This window comes from Acinonyx jubatus, chromosome C2 (genome assembly GCF_027475565.1).
Source record: "Acinonyx jubatus isolate Ajub_Pintada_27869175 chromosome C2, VMU_Ajub_asm_v1.0, whole genome shotgun sequence".
NCBI classification, from domain to species: domain Eukaryota; kingdom Metazoa; phylum Chordata; class Mammalia; order Carnivora; family Felidae; genus Acinonyx; species Acinonyx jubatus.
In genome coordinates this window covers 106689397-106704618 of record NC_069384.1, presented here as the reverse complement: position 1 = coordinate 106704618, position 15222 = coordinate 106689397, and the positions used below count along the sequence as shown (strand labels likewise).

General features: G+C 38.7%; 1 protein-coding gene and 1 long non-coding RNA gene across 7 annotated transcripts in view; one reads left to right on the top strand and one right to left on the bottom strand.

The window, feature by feature from the left end:
• Positions 1-15222, top strand: part of KCNAB1 (potassium voltage-gated channel subfamily A regulatory beta subunit 1) — a 383848-nt gene that overhangs the window by 317486 nt on the left and 51140 nt on the right. For 4 of the 6 annotated variants that reach the window (XR_008297898.1, XR_008297899.1, XM_015066024.3 and 1 more), the window contains exon 8: positions 5531-5617. The exons of the other annotated variants lie outside the window; for them this stretch is intronic. Coding sequence is in view for 2 of the 4 variants with exons in the window: in XM_015066024.3 (XP_014921510.1) it covers positions 5531-5617 (87 nt within the window). In the remaining 2 variants the exon portion in view is untranslated. The remainder of the gene's footprint in view (positions 1-5530; positions 5618-15222) is intronic. 6 annotated transcript variants of the gene reach the window in all.
• The window catches only part of LOC113599912 (uncharacterized), a 50290-nt gene continuing 45011 nt past the window's right edge, over positions 9944-15222 (bottom strand). Inside the window, exon 5 of the long non-coding RNA XR_008297901.1 lies at positions 9944-12384. This is a non-coding gene — a long non-coding RNA (uncharacterized LOC113599912). The remainder of the gene's footprint in view (positions 12385-15222) is intronic.

Below are 15222 nucleotides of genomic sequence, written 5' to 3'. Positions count from 1 at the left end.
CATGGGGAAGGGAAGGGGGAAAAATACTTTCAAACAGAGAGGAAGGCAAAACCTAAGAGACTCTTAATACAGAGAACAAACTGAGGGTTGATGGGGGGGGTGCAGAGGGGGGGGGAAATGGGTGATGGGCATTGAGGAGAACACTTGTTGGGATGAGCACTGAGTGTTGTATGTAAGCGATAAATCATGGGAATCTACTCCCAAAGCCAAGAGCACACTGTATATATTGTTTATTAGCTAACTTGACAATGAATTTTATATATATTTATATAATTAATATATATTTATATATTTACTTATAAATTTATAAATTTATATATAAATATGTATATAAATATATATACATATTTATATACTTATATATTTATATATATTATATATTATATATTACTGACAATAAATTATATATTATATATAATATATTATTTTTAATATATATAATATATATATATTTTTAAGTGTTCTTAGAAGACAAGACAGAAGTTCAATTCATGTACAATTCAGGCCACTTGAATGCTGGGTGACTTTGGCCACCTGAGCTGGTTTACAGAGTATATAAAATGAACTTGTCTTGTACATAATGCAGTTTTTAAAAAATTCATATGAAAGACCATTTCGGTGAGCCCAAGGTCCTTCACTTAAATCCAATTAGGAACAACATGCTTCTTGGATTCACAAGAAGAAGGTAGAAATTTCACTAATAGGTTTATTACAGCCATTTAGAATCCCAAGCTATTAAGCTTTGAAATTCTATTCATTCAGCCTTTCCACAAACACTCTTGAAGCCCCAATTTTTGACAGTATTAAAATTTAGCAGATCAAATTTTCTTAGTATCTTATATGAAAAAATATGATAGTGTGGCAAGGCAAATTGTAAGATTACATAAACTGTATACTTTTACAGGCAAAGGTTATGTCTTAGTGTATGTTTGTCCTCCAGATGAATGACAGTTTTGTTATATGATTCAAAACACAAACCCACTATCATTATTTTAGGAGTAGAAGAGGAAAATAATCTGAGAAAGTACTGCTTAAAACTTTTTAATGAATGGCAAGTGTTAAACCCAGTTATCTGAACTTTTATTTTAAAAAGATAACTTACGACTTTTTCAATTAAAGATTAAATTTCTTGATGGATTCACCACAGATTCCTTCCCAGTGTTCCATGTTCATACTAAACTGAAATCACCCACTCAGGATAACCATGTTTCATAATGCGAGGTGCAGCCACATGGATTATTCTAATACAGCACAATCCTTATAAAAATAAATAGACATATCTTAAATTATGACTGAGAGTTCTGCCGAGAAGGTGGAAAATTATATAGGGAAAGAGTGGCCATCGTTGAAGGCAACATTTGTTTTTCAAGCTAGAAAGGAAAGCAAGTGTGTGGACACAGCATATTCAAGTAGAACCCTTGAAGAATCTCCAAACTATGGATTTCCTTGTTTCTACACAGTTCAACGGGCAACACTGAACATCTGATCCATGTCTGACCATGCCAGTCTGCTTAACATCTGGAATGGGCATATTTCTTTAGATGCCTGTGAAATAGGCTTGAATTGAATTAAAGTTTACCTTATGAACCATAGAGTTCCTGTTAATCTGCAGAACCTAAAAGGAAAATGAACTTAGATTTCTTTTCTCACTTGAAAGCTGTTTTCTTTATATAACATAACTTACTATCCTGTGGACTTTTGAGGAATTGCCAGTTAACTTGTAGACATCTCCAGGACAGGGAGCTTTTCTCCTGCTTCTCCTATATTTGCTCCCACAGACACTGGGTTGGTGCTGAGGGACAGACTAAAGTCAAAAGTGCCTTCAGCAAGTGCATTCACTGCACTGGTGCACTTATCTCCAAGTTGTGATTAGCTGCCCGGATGTTCCTCGGCAGCCAAGGTTAACGTATTTTTGCACGTCTACTTAAACTTAAAACAATACCTGGCCCCAAGCCAATGCTCGACAAACATTTCCTAAGTGCAGCTGGAACATGACTATTTGCTTATTAGAGATAAACCCTAAATAGCTTTCAAGGAGACATTTGTCGAGCATGTCTTTATGTTGCTATAGTTTATTTCTACAAGATTAGAGCATCCAAACAGGAAAGGACAGGAGTGCCTGATTTGGTTTGTAGTCACATGAAGCATTAAAGCAGAAAGGTCGTTTAACTCTATTTTGTCTTTGGACAGATGAGGAAACCAAAGGCCCAAAGAGGCTAAGCGACATCAGCAAGGTCATTCAGGCCAGCCTGAATGAGTACCCTGAATCCCAAACCCCGTGCCTCACCTGCACACAGACCTGGCCTCTGGTTGCCAGGCTGGTCCATCCAGCTGCCAAGAGCTCCATGTGCTTGACTGATGTGCTGCCCAGACTTAAGTGGCTCAGACCCCGGCTCCCACCAACCTGCTGTACCTGACTTCCCCATCTTACTAACGGTCACGTCACTTTTCAGGCCAAAAAGCTAAGAGTCATCCTTGATTCTTTGACCTCCACACTCTGTATCCAGCACAACAGCAAGTCCTCTTATTGCTACTTCCACAACTTGTCCAGAATTTGCACACTTCTTACCGACTTGGTGACCTGCTCACTGGCCTCCCTCCCCGCTTTCACCCTTGCCTCTGACAGATCATCCTCAGCAGGCCCATGACCAGCTCAGATGGAGATCTGATAATGTCATTTCCCCTGCTTAACTCCTGTTTCCTCATGTCCCAGCCCCTTACCAATGCCTTTCCATCTCACAGACAGTAAAACCCAAAAATGTACACCATGGATTTCAAGACTTTATATGATTGACATTTTCGAAGTTAGGGGACAGGATCTCTGAAAGACACAATCTCCTCCTACTTCAGTTCAAAGTCAGAGTGGGAGTTCAGGTGGATCACTGACGTGATGCAGCACATTGTTTCTTTTATTCTCACATGAATACACTTGAATCTCAGCCTATATATCAAGGAAAAAGAAATGCCTTCCAGAGAAAGAATTGAGAGGTGAGGAATGACCAAATACAATGAGACTGACCTTCATATCAAGTGCATGCCGTTATTAGTGGGTACACGTTATTACCTTGAGCAATGAACCCGTGCCAACAGATGCTCTCACTATGCACTGCTTGCTCTTTGGAAATAAATACAGTGTCCGTGCATCTTTATACCTCCAGAGCCCAGCACAGTTTGAGGATCAAATTGGCATTTAGCACATGCTTAGGGCATGGGAGAATAAATGACTCAAGTCACAGCCGATCACATAGCACTACAAAGTGGCCAAGCCAGCCGTAGCTTTTTCTCCTGGTTGCTCTGCCCACATTGAGCTGTTTAGAAGAGACACTGAGGGATAGGGCCATTATCAGAAAGGAGGACGCTTGTTTCCAGGGCCAAGCACGGGCCAGAACTGTCACTAAATGCCTCCCTCCAGAACCAGGAGGTCCACTGAAAATCTTTAGCATTTAGTCTTTGGCAGCTCTGATTCTGAACCTTTCCAGATGTGAGCAGCACTGTGATAATCACCACATTTCTACAGACTATTACGCTAACAAAGTGCTTGATGGCTGGTTTTATTTGCTCTCTGGAGTAGTGATCCTGAAGGTAGTAAGTATTGTTATCTCCGCGGCAGATTAGAGACCTGAGTCACCGCCCCGCCCCACCAAAAAAAAAAAAAAAAAAAAAAAAAGGTCAAATAACCCAAGTTGAATCACACAGCATGCTAGAGCACAGATTTCCAACCTTTCCAACCTGTGATACTCTATTATTTGTTCACTTGGTTATCCTGTCCTCCCTTACTTCCTCCATATGTATAATTGCTTCTAAAAAGTGGCTTATATCATAGTGCTTTTTAAGGTAGATTTTATTTCAAGCTGCCCCTTGAGAGAGCTGGTGACCCTCTGGGCCTGAAAGTCACTGCAGTTTTTTGAGAGCAGGCATTGGAACTTATAACACCTGTCTGCCTTAATCGCTTCATCAATCCTTCTTTTAAGAAGCCATGAACACAGACAATCCTTTCTCGATGAATGAAAAATATTTCCGGAACTATATCCAACAACTTCATTTTCCTGTCAGAAAAGTAATTGTGGCTGGCTGGTAAACCAGTTTGAAAAATCAAATTTAAATGAGCCAAATTTAAATGTATAAGAGCCTCATTTAACATGCAATTAATTTTATGCCTATAATAAAAAGAGAAAAACCACTGGTCTTCCTGAGGAATTAAATAGGCTGAGAAGGAAATGGTGTGCCTCATGGAAATGAGATAAAATGATTCTTGAACTGTCCTCCTTTTGGTTGCATAATATTATATACAATACATTCTATTTCAGGGAAGTATTAATTTTACTGAATTTAAATAATTTTTTTTTTCTGCATAGTCACAGGAATGTAACCAAATGGTTAGGTTGGAACTTAGATTATTGGTTCCAGATTTTTTTTAAGCTCTCACTCTCTCCTTTATATGCCCTAAGTCTTTATAGCTTCTTGTGTTTTTGTTTCTTCCCCAAAGAAAGGGAATAATAGAAATGGTAGAGCTCAGCTATATTTAACGTTCTTCCAGCTTTGTTCCGCTTAGTAAAACGTTGAGCAAAACCTTCATTTGCCAATCCTTTTATTCCTGTTACAACCCATGTGTACATTAGGATGGATTTGGCAGTCACTTATTTCTTATTTATGCCATTTTAATGTTTTTGATGTGCAATAAATGTATCCCATCCCACTTTTCAAGAAGTTAAACTCGTAGGCTACTTTTTATTCTAAACTTTGCTTCTAGATACTGCCACAGATGAGTCACTATGAAAGATCATTACTGAATATGGTTTTTTCTGGTGGAGTAGGAGTACTGAAGTTACTGAGAAAGTTATAAGACTCCTCTTTGTGAAGGACAAAGTCAGCCTTTGAGATATATATCTTTATCTATATCTATATATCTGTTCTAAATGTTTGTTTATTTTGCAAGACAGCATGCACATGAGCAGGGGAGGGGCAAAGAGAGAGGGAGAGAGAATCTCAAGCAAGCTCCAGTCTATCAGCAGAGAGCCTGATGCCGGGCTCTAGCCCACAAACTGTGACATTATGACCTGAGCAGAAATCAAGAGTCGGACACTTAGCCAACTGAGCCACCCAGGTGTCCCAATATATTTTTTAAAGGTTCTAGGGGCCAATTAATACCTCATTGTATTCCATGTCTTTTTGAAACTAATTCAGTGCTTTTTTTTTTTTTAAGTTTATTTTTTTATGCTGAAAGAGAGAGGAGAGAGGGAGCAGGCACACGAGCAGGGAAGGGGCAGAGAGAGAGGGAGAGAGAGAATCCCAAGCAAGCTCCATGCTGTCAGTGCAGAGCCCGACGTGGGGCTTGATCTAACAAACTGTGAGATCATGACCTGAGCTGAAATCAAGAGTCAGACGCTCAACAGACTGAGCCATCCAGGTGCCCCAGTGCTTTTTTTTTTTTTTTTTTAAGTAAATTTTTTAAAGGAAACCAAACTTCAACTACTTCTAATAGTGCTTATTACACTTACATTTTTTGGATTTTTCCTGCCTCTGTTCCCAGGATTGAAGGGCTCCCTCCAGAGGCTGCAGCTCGAGTATGTGGATGTAGTCTTTGCAAATCGACCAGACAGTAACACCCCCATGGAAGGTGAGTGACAAAATTTGATAAGTGACTCTTGAGTTATTGATTCTAGCTTGACAACTTCTTTCACTAATGGCAGGAAATGAAATCTATTCAGACTTAGTTGATTGCATATGGAAAATTAAAACCTTTCCAGGGGATGCCTTTTGGCCTCAGTATTTACCCTCAAAGCAAAGCTCTGCGTCCTGCATTTTCATTCATTTTGTACACAGTCCCAGGCATTGGGGTTGTGGCTCCTGCCGGGTACAGTGCTCACTTTTTCCAGGTTCATTTCCCTTCTGCTATTTCATCAACTAAACCAATAAAATTAATTGGAAGGGGAGTTTATAACCCAGCCATCATTATTTTGGAGGAAGTCCCTTGATGATCTTTCTCTTTTGTAATGACTGGGTCTGATTGGCTTCCAATCTATGGTAACAAGTGCTCAGTGGTGCCATGAGCAGAGGTTTTATAAGAATGACTACTTCAAAATGAGGCTCTTCATTGCAATTTGGGTTTTGATTCTCAAGGAGCTACAACATTTTATCGCCTTCCTGTTACAACTAATTTAAGACAATAGGCATCTCCCCAAGGAAACTTTGAAAATGTTCCTAAAACTAAATTTTCTTCAATTTGCATTTATTTATGGAGCCTACCTAAGATGAATGAGGAAGAAAATAGTTTGGGAGGACAAATTAATAACAATGTCCTAGTTAACTGAGATTTGCAGGCATGGATTCGACTTACCTGAGGTGAATGAGAACAAAGATTTTCGGGGGGAAAAGGGCAAAAAGTCATTTGAGGTTTACAATATGACATTTACGTAGTTCCAAGGACTTAGAATATAGTAATCAACAAAAAATTACACTGACGATAAATTTGTCCTTGATGATTCAAAAGGTAGTCCAGGGTCTTGGAATAAATCAGGTTCTATAAAGGTTTATTCTTGCTATAGGGTTATAGAAGTTACAGAGGTTCCAAATGATTGTACATACGAAAGTATATCTGAGTTTTTTGGTAGGTTGCATTTCTGACAAAAGAATATCATGGAAATTATTTTCCTTGCCGTTAATCTCTTGTGCAACTACAGAGAAATGTTAAAATATAAATATTTATACGTCTAATTTTCTCCTAGAGTTTTCTGCTTTTTTAATTCTGAGAAAATCAGTTTATTATAAAGCAATAGCAGTGTTCGAAATTCATAAATGCCTGGGTGGCTCAGTCAGTTAAGTGTCCAACTTCAGCTCAGGTCATAAACTCACGGTTCGTGGGTTTGAGCCCCTGTCGGGCTTTGTGCTGACAGCTCAGAGCCTGGAGCCTACTTTGATTCTGTGTCTTTATCTCTCTGTCCCCCCACCCCACCCCAATACACATTCACTCTTTCTCTCTCTCTCTCAAAAATAAACATTTTAAAAAAAGAATGATCTCTGGAAATAATCTAGAAATACATATTTTTATCAAAGTAAAAAGGAGGTTTTAAAGCAACCATAAACATCTTATTAGAGTAAGAAGTGCTCATCGCAAGGATAACATGACGTCACCCTCTTCCCAATGACACATAAAAAGAGAACACTAAAGCTATCTGATGAACAAAAGTGTCAAATAAAATACTATTTAGTGGGGGCTGTGAAAAACTGAAATTGCTTCCCATTTTAAGTGCTTCTGGCATTGTCTTCCTCCTTGGGAAAGAGTCCTTTGCAATTAAATTACATCATGTATAGGATTTTTCAGATTTTTTTTTTTTCCATTTTGTCCCCGCCCCACCCTCATGTCTAATTGTAGAGATAGAATGCGGGAGTCTCTCAAGCAGAAAACATTATAATTTGCATTATATACCTCTAGAAGGGAGAAGTTCTCAATTAGGATCTAAGCTATGTGATACTGATATGATAATGGTGTCTGCAGTATGAACACTGATTATGTGTTGAAATTTTTTAGAAGGGAGCTTCAGAGTGTTAACATTAAACACACAAGATTGCTACCCCATAGAATTTGTAATTACAACATTGTCCGGCCTTTGCTAGAATCAGAAAACATTTTAATTTTCCCTGAGTTTCTCATAGAAAATTCCACAGAGCAGAATATTTTGTCAACCATTTTATCAAGAGTCAGTGTCCAAGTTCAGAAGTCTAAGGAAGGATGTCAGACCATAGAAATTTGCATTTGTTGATGATTAGGTCAAGGAATGTGGAATTTTGTAGCCCTGCAGCCATCAACCACTTGATGCTGGAATGTAGTCAGCTCTCTCCACCCTCCCCCAAGAAGGGATCCACTCTTAGCTGGTCCCTCAGGCTCTGAGGCTTATTTCTCTGGGAGGATTTAGTAGGAATGTAGCACAGAAATCCTCAAGTAGGACTTGTTCCAGATTGAAAGAGCTTCCCTATAATTTCTCCCTGGCTTTCAGAAAATGTGTATCCTCAAACTTGGTACGCTTACTTGTTCCAAGGTGGGCCTGATGGAAATGCCAGTTTGATACTAGTCTTTGGAAACCCATTGTCTGCATGTAGTGTCTTCTACTTTACTGTAGCAGAGGACAGGGCTGATCCGGCCAACGGAATAAGAAATAGGAAATAAGAAGAAAATGAGAAATAGGGATTGCCAGGAGGCCTTGGGTACATTTGCTCCCCTAAAAAGGGGAGGGGGGGAAAGGTGTCTAAGCTATTTCTGGCTTCCATGTTATTAAGATTCATTTTTGCAATGATTTATAAAGTCACAAGTGTGTGAGTGAAAGTTATACATAACAATGGGGTCTACCTTAGAGAGCTATTAGTGTTTCTAAAAACACTACAGAAAGTAAATGTTATATATAATCAAAGTACCCTTAAAGGCCCCACAGTAGTTCTTTGTTAGCCAACGTTACTCTATAGTCTTTTAATCATTCAATTTCTTCTGCAAATATGACAAAACCATCATTGGATACCTGCCAGTCCCCAGCCCCTTTTTTTTTTTTTTGTAATGGCCAGAAAATCCTTAATATCATTCGCACACTTGTCTTTATTTCAGCAACTCAGATTGGCGATTTTAGGCTTGATTGCTTCCATTCCTGTCTAATATAAGTGATGCAACAGTGGTTGCCAAGTGCCTATTGATGAATTTTCCTATATTAAATCTACATATGTTGGCACTGTGCTGTATGTGTGTGTCTGGGTATCCCATATTAGACCCTTAGCATTTGAAAATCATTTTTATTGGTTTCAACCATTCCTATGAACTCCATGGGGCCACAACACATGCTAACAGGATTTTTATAGGCACCTGTTTTAAACCCCAAGGACGTAATGAAAGAGCCCAGCCCAGCTTTCTAAGACATGTTTTTAAAAAATTTATTAAAATGCCAACCCCTTTGATTTGCACCTTGAAAGGATGTTAATTGGGAACATTTCTAAAATAAACCAAGACGAGTTTCATCCGGGTTCTACATATCACACAGCAACCAACTGAGCCAAGAAAGATTAACAGTAGCATCTTCTTCATAATATGTAGGCATCATATATCCAATTTGTTGTTGTCTTCGCTTCTTCCTTGAAAAACCAATAGACAGAAAGTGAGTCCTCTCAAAAGAATAGCTGTAAATTCCAAATGTGCAATCAGTGGAGAAAGTAGTAAGACACTTACTTTGCAATCTGCAACCCTATGGGATGAGATTATATTTTATAGCCATGGGAAGATGTTTCTGACAACAGAGGGGAACTTGTGGACTTTTTCCTCTGTCCTTCTTGTTTATTTTTTCTGGTTCACCTAGTAGTAAGTCATTTTTCTTTCACAGCATCTGCCATGCCATCTGTCTCTGCTACGATATCTGGCATCGATGGCATGTGTTCCAGTCCCAGAAAAAATCAGCCCCACATCCCATTTCTTCTTTCTTTATGCTGCTGTGTTCTTACCAGTAGAGTCCCTGACAGTTCCTTGTGCTCGGTGCCACTCATATTCTTAATTCTCTCATTTCCATAAATCCCAGCACGTATTGCATGTATTTCAAAACCTTCTCTTGAGCTTATTAGACAAAAGAAAGCTCATTCCAACATGAGTCATGCTAGACAGGGATAGACATAGAGCATTTGTGTGTCTGAGGACCTACACTAGGAGTTTTTTGGTTTGGCTTTCTGTCATTCCCAAGTGCTAGGCTAATTTGTCTCTCTATATTCTTCTCATTCTTCCAGGGAGGAAGTGATTGAATATGACTGAGGGCAGGAGAGGAGTCTACAAACCATGTACTACTTGTGAATAACAGAAGAGAGAGAGGACCCCTTTTTGTATACATAGCTTTTTAAAAAGGAAAGAGGAAATTTGTTGATTGGAGAGAATATGATGATTTTTAAATTAAATCATATTTTAATTTAAAAAACATTTGGAATTGAGCTCTAACTTTTATTTAGAGCTTTTTGCCAAAACTAGTTAATCTCACAGATTCCCTTAGTCATTAGATGTTACTCCCAACCTAATTACAGTTCAAATTATTTATTTTTTTCCTGCTAGCAGGTTAATGCAGACATAAACAACACAGGATATCTTTTTTACATAAGAGAGGCAAGATCAATGTTAGCTTCACTTAGTCCCCACAGTATCATCACGTTAAACAACCCATTCCATAAATATTTACTTCCTTCTAAGCCATTTTATTTAGTGTCGCCATAGGCAAGCAGGAATCCATGGATATTCAGGTTTCTAGGATGTCCAGTTATAGCTCAGAAGATACCAGAAAGTAGCAAGTATTGCAGCATCCCAAATTTTCTACATGTTCTTCAATTCCTAGATAATTCCTATCCAAAGCAAAGTTTTCAGAACAAAAATTTAATGACATAAAACCTAGAAATATCATCTAAGCACAATGGATCATCTCTTCTGCCTTTATATTTTATTATCTTCCCAGAAAGACACTCTCTCAATCTTTCCTCCAAACCATAATAAGAACAGGAAGAAATCTTCTGCAAATAGTCACTAGCAGCTCTGTCCAATCGAAATATTATGCAACCCACACATATATTTTGAATTTTCTGTTAGCTACATTCAAAAGGTAAAAAAAAAAAAACAGATGAGAATAATTATAGAAATATATTTTAGGGGCACCTGGCTGGCTTAGTTGATAGAGCATGTGACTCTTGATTTCAGGGTTGTGAGTTTAAGCCCCATGTTGGGTGCAGAGATTACTTAAAAATAAAATCTTTAGCATAAGAGACTCTTAAAAACTGAGAACAAACTGAGGGTTGATGGGGTTGGGAGGGAGGGGAAAATGGGTGATGGGTACTGAGGAGGGCACCTTTTGGGATGAGCACTGGGTGTTGTATGGAAACCAATTTGACAATAAATTTCATATATTGAAAAAAAATAAAATAAATAAAAATAAAATAAAATGAAATCTTTAGGGGTGCTGGGTGGCTCAGTTGGTTGAGTGACTGACTTGATTTCAGGTCAGATCATGACCCCAGGATCATGGAACTGAGCCCCGCACTGGGTTCTGAGCTGAGCTTGGAGCCTACTTAAGATTTTCTGTCTCTTTCCCTCTGTCCCTCCCCTCTGCTCACACTCTCTCTCTCTAAAATAAAATTTTAAAAAAGAGAGAAAGAAACTAAATACATAGTTTTAAAAAATAGTAAAATAAAATCTTTAAAAAATACATATATATATGTGTTTTTAATTTTATTTTTTAAAAATGTTTATTTAATCACGGGAGTCTACCCCCAAAACCAGGAGCATACGGTAGACACTGTTTGTTAGAAAACTTGACAATAAATTACATTTTAAAAATAAATAAAATTTAAAAAAATGTTTATTTGAGGGAGAGAGAGAGAGCATGTGCACAGGGGAGGAGCAGAGAGGGAGAGAGAGAGAGAAGCCAAAGCAGGTTCCACATTGTCAGTGCAGAGCCTGACACAGAGCCTGATCTCATGAACCATGAATGAGATCATGACCTGAGCCAAAATCAAGAGTCAGATGCTTAGCTGATTGAGCGATCCAGGTGCCCCAGTAAATAAATAAATATATATATTTTTTAAATTTAACCCAACATGGGGCACCTGGGTGGCTCAGTCAGTTTAAGTGTCCCAACTTCAGCTCAGGTCATGATCTTACAGTTTGTGAGTTTGAGCCCCACGTTGGGCTCTGTGCTGACAGCTTGGAGCCTGGAGCCTGCTTCAGATTCTGTGTCTCTGCACCTCCACTGCTCACACTCTCTCTCTCAAAAATAGATACACATTTAAAAAATTAAAAAATTTAACCCGATGTGTAAAAACATCCTTTCAACATGCAATCAATACAAAAATTTTTAATGAGATTTTTCTTTCACACTAAGCCTTTGAAATCTGTTGTGTTTTTCACTTTTACTGCATGTCTTAATTTGGGTCAGCCACATTTCAAATGTTAAATAGCCACATGTGGCTCCTGAGAACTAAATTTGACCACACAGTTCTATAAACTCTATTATCCAGGCTAGCAGAGCAAAAGACACAGAGTAGGAGCTCAATAAATATTTATTGTGTGGATGGATGGATGAATGAATGGATGAATGGATGAATGGATAAACGATTGGATGAATAAGTGAACAAGTGTTTGAAGATTGAATGAGTGAAGCTCTAAAGTTAAATAGATCCAACTTTATTTTTCTCTACTTAAAACCTATTTTGGTTTCCTAACCTCTATAAGCATTCTGGTGTCTGATCTGGTTCAACATTTCAGGATGATGCTAAGGACAGATTGCTGGTAAACATCCCCAGGACACTCTCACATTCCATTTTTCCTCATCAGCAACAGCAGCCACATCCAGATGCCAGGTCTTTCTCTAGAAATCTGATTGATACCTAAATGAGCAGAAATGAATGGAAGGTGATTCTTTGGCAGTTCAGCTGCTCCTGAGGATTACTATATCAAATTAAAATTATCTAATGCATTTCATTTATGACCCCTGGCCAGGATGCTCCTGAGAGCCTTGAGTGCCAATCAGATCATTTTGGTTTGAAAGGCTGGGACAGCTGAGTTTTCAAGATAGTGATTTGGAGAAAATTATTTTCGTATCCAAGAAGATGAGCCAAACCCTACCAACTCTATGGCGGGAAAAAAAAAAAAAAAGTGTTCCAATTTTACTAAATCAGTTTTATTTCCATTTTAACTACAAATTCACCAAAAATTGGACTGCTACCTTAGACCTATTCAGCTGATGTTTTATCCTTTATAAAACAATACATTTAATAAAAAAAGAAATTGTTTAAAAATCTTTTTAATGTTCATTTATTTTTGAGAAAGAGAGAGAGAGAGAGAGCATGAGTGAGGGAGGGGCAGAGAGAGAGGGAGACACAGAATCTGAAGCAGGCTCCAGGCTCTGAGCCGTCAGCACAGAGCCTGATGCAGGGCTTGAACTCGTGAACCACGAGATCATGACCTGAGCTGAAGTTGGACACTTAACTGACTGAGCCACCCAGTCGCCCCTAATAAAAAGAGAAATTTATTTCATTCATTCTAAGAAACAGCATTAGAGCTGGATGGGTTCACGTGGGTTCTTTCAGTCTCTGGTATGGCTTTTTAGAAAATCTCATGTTTCTACTCACTGTACTCCTCCTTCCTATTAGGACAGTATTTCTGCAAAGTGGACGGCAGGACATTAGATGGGGAACACAGCTTCTGGCCTCGCCACTTGTTAGAGTGTATACCCAGGGCAAGTTACAACCCCACTGAGGCTCAGTGTCCTTACCTGGAAATGGAGACAACACAGACAGTGACTTCTGAATGAGTTAATAATGTGGGTATAGGAGAGCAAGCAAGCTTAAGCCCCTTTTCTAGAATGTCCCATATAATTCACATACATATAAAAATCCACTTTTTCTGGATTCCTTCTCAGAGGTAACCATAGGGGAAGTCCAAGTCCCTGAAATTATAATGTGATGAAAATCACATAAAGGTGGTCAGGCTGCAGAAACAACTAGGGTCTTCAGGGAGGCCACGTAGAAATTAACATACAGAGTTGGCAATGGAATTTTCTTCTAGCCCGTTGCTTCTCCCTGGAGTTTTGTTCTGAAATGCTCCATGCCCTTTACAGTTAATGTAATCATAGGTTTTCTGGGGTTAATATATTCAGTCAAAAGGTAGTCTTGAGACTGTGATTTTATTTTCAAAAATATATCTAGAAAAAAGTCAGTAACAGGATTTACTTACTCATTCAGTTGATATTCATTGACTAGCACTTTTCATGCACTAGAAGAAGCAGAAGTTAATAAATTAGGCAAACATCCTGCCTCTATAGAAATTACATTCTTGTGGGGGAGACAGGCAATAAGTTACTAATTGAGTTACAATAGATGGTGATCATAGTATGAAGAAAAAATAAATCCTGGGAGGAGGATAGAAAGACAGACACCATATGTTTTCACTCTTATGTGGATCCTGAGAAACTTAACAGAAGACCATGGGGGAGGGGAAGAAAAAAAAAAGGTTAGAGAAGAAGGGAGCCAAAACATAAGAGACTCTTAAAAACTGAGAGCAAACTGAGGGCTGATGGGGGGTGGGAGGGCGGGGAGGGTTGGTGATGGGTATTGAGGAGGGCACCTGTTGGGATGAGCACTGGCTGTTGTATGGAAACCAATTTGACAATAAATTTCATTAAAAAAAAAAAAGAAAGTATGAGGGGTAGATAAGGTGTCCAAGGGAAGTCTAAGAAGGATATGGGGGGGAATAGCTTGGCCTCCTACAAAATGGGAAGGACATAACTTTGGAATAAGACCCTAATTCTGATCATCTTTCCATTTCTTCCTAGTTGTGTCATTTTAGACACATTATTTAACCTCTCTTTTCCTTAGTTTCCTTATCTATAAAATTCAAGTATTAATATCTCCTTTATAGGGTAATTAGGATTTTTTGGAATGATATATACAAAATGCTTAGAATATTGCTTAGTACATGGTAATTACTTAAAAAGTTAAAGCTGTGTCTTTTGTTGTTGTGTTGTTATTGTGTGTGTGGTCCTGCTGTGAATTTGTCATGTGGGAAGTGACCTTGATGCATTAGTAGCCTCCAAGTCCACCACCAGGCAATCCTGAAGGTTCCAAAACAGAAAGGCTCACGCAACAAATTAAGATGCATGCATCCCATGGTTTATTAAATCAAGTTAAAAGCATAGTGAGAAGCAAGAGGGGAGAGATGGGGCAATTGAAACAATTAGGATTGAGTATAAGCAGGTAGAGGGACCCAACTATCTAAATCCTATGGCACGCAGTGGTCATATGGCCTGTCCTCTCTCTATGCCACAGTGTCCTTCCCTGTGAGGGTGTATTATAATGATCATATTTGAGATTTGGGCAAGACAGCTCAGTAGACAGGAGGTGCCTGGGTCAATCATACACTTGCTTTCTTGCTCTCAGGGACAAATTCACCTGGCCGTTAGCTGTAGCTCACCTGATAGCTGTAGCCTGACGTACAGCCATGGACTCTGCATTTCTTGTGCACAGGGATTTTTGAAGCCAGAAGGGGATCACCAAACGGGGCTGATTTAAGACCTTATTTGAATCCTCGTATATTTCATGTATATTTAGTATATCTTGAACGTTGGGTGTCATGTGCATACTACATGCATTGTGAACATCACATTTTTCCATCCTTCCACCTCTCTACTCAGCACACACGTTTCCTACTTTGTCTATGTCTGCCGT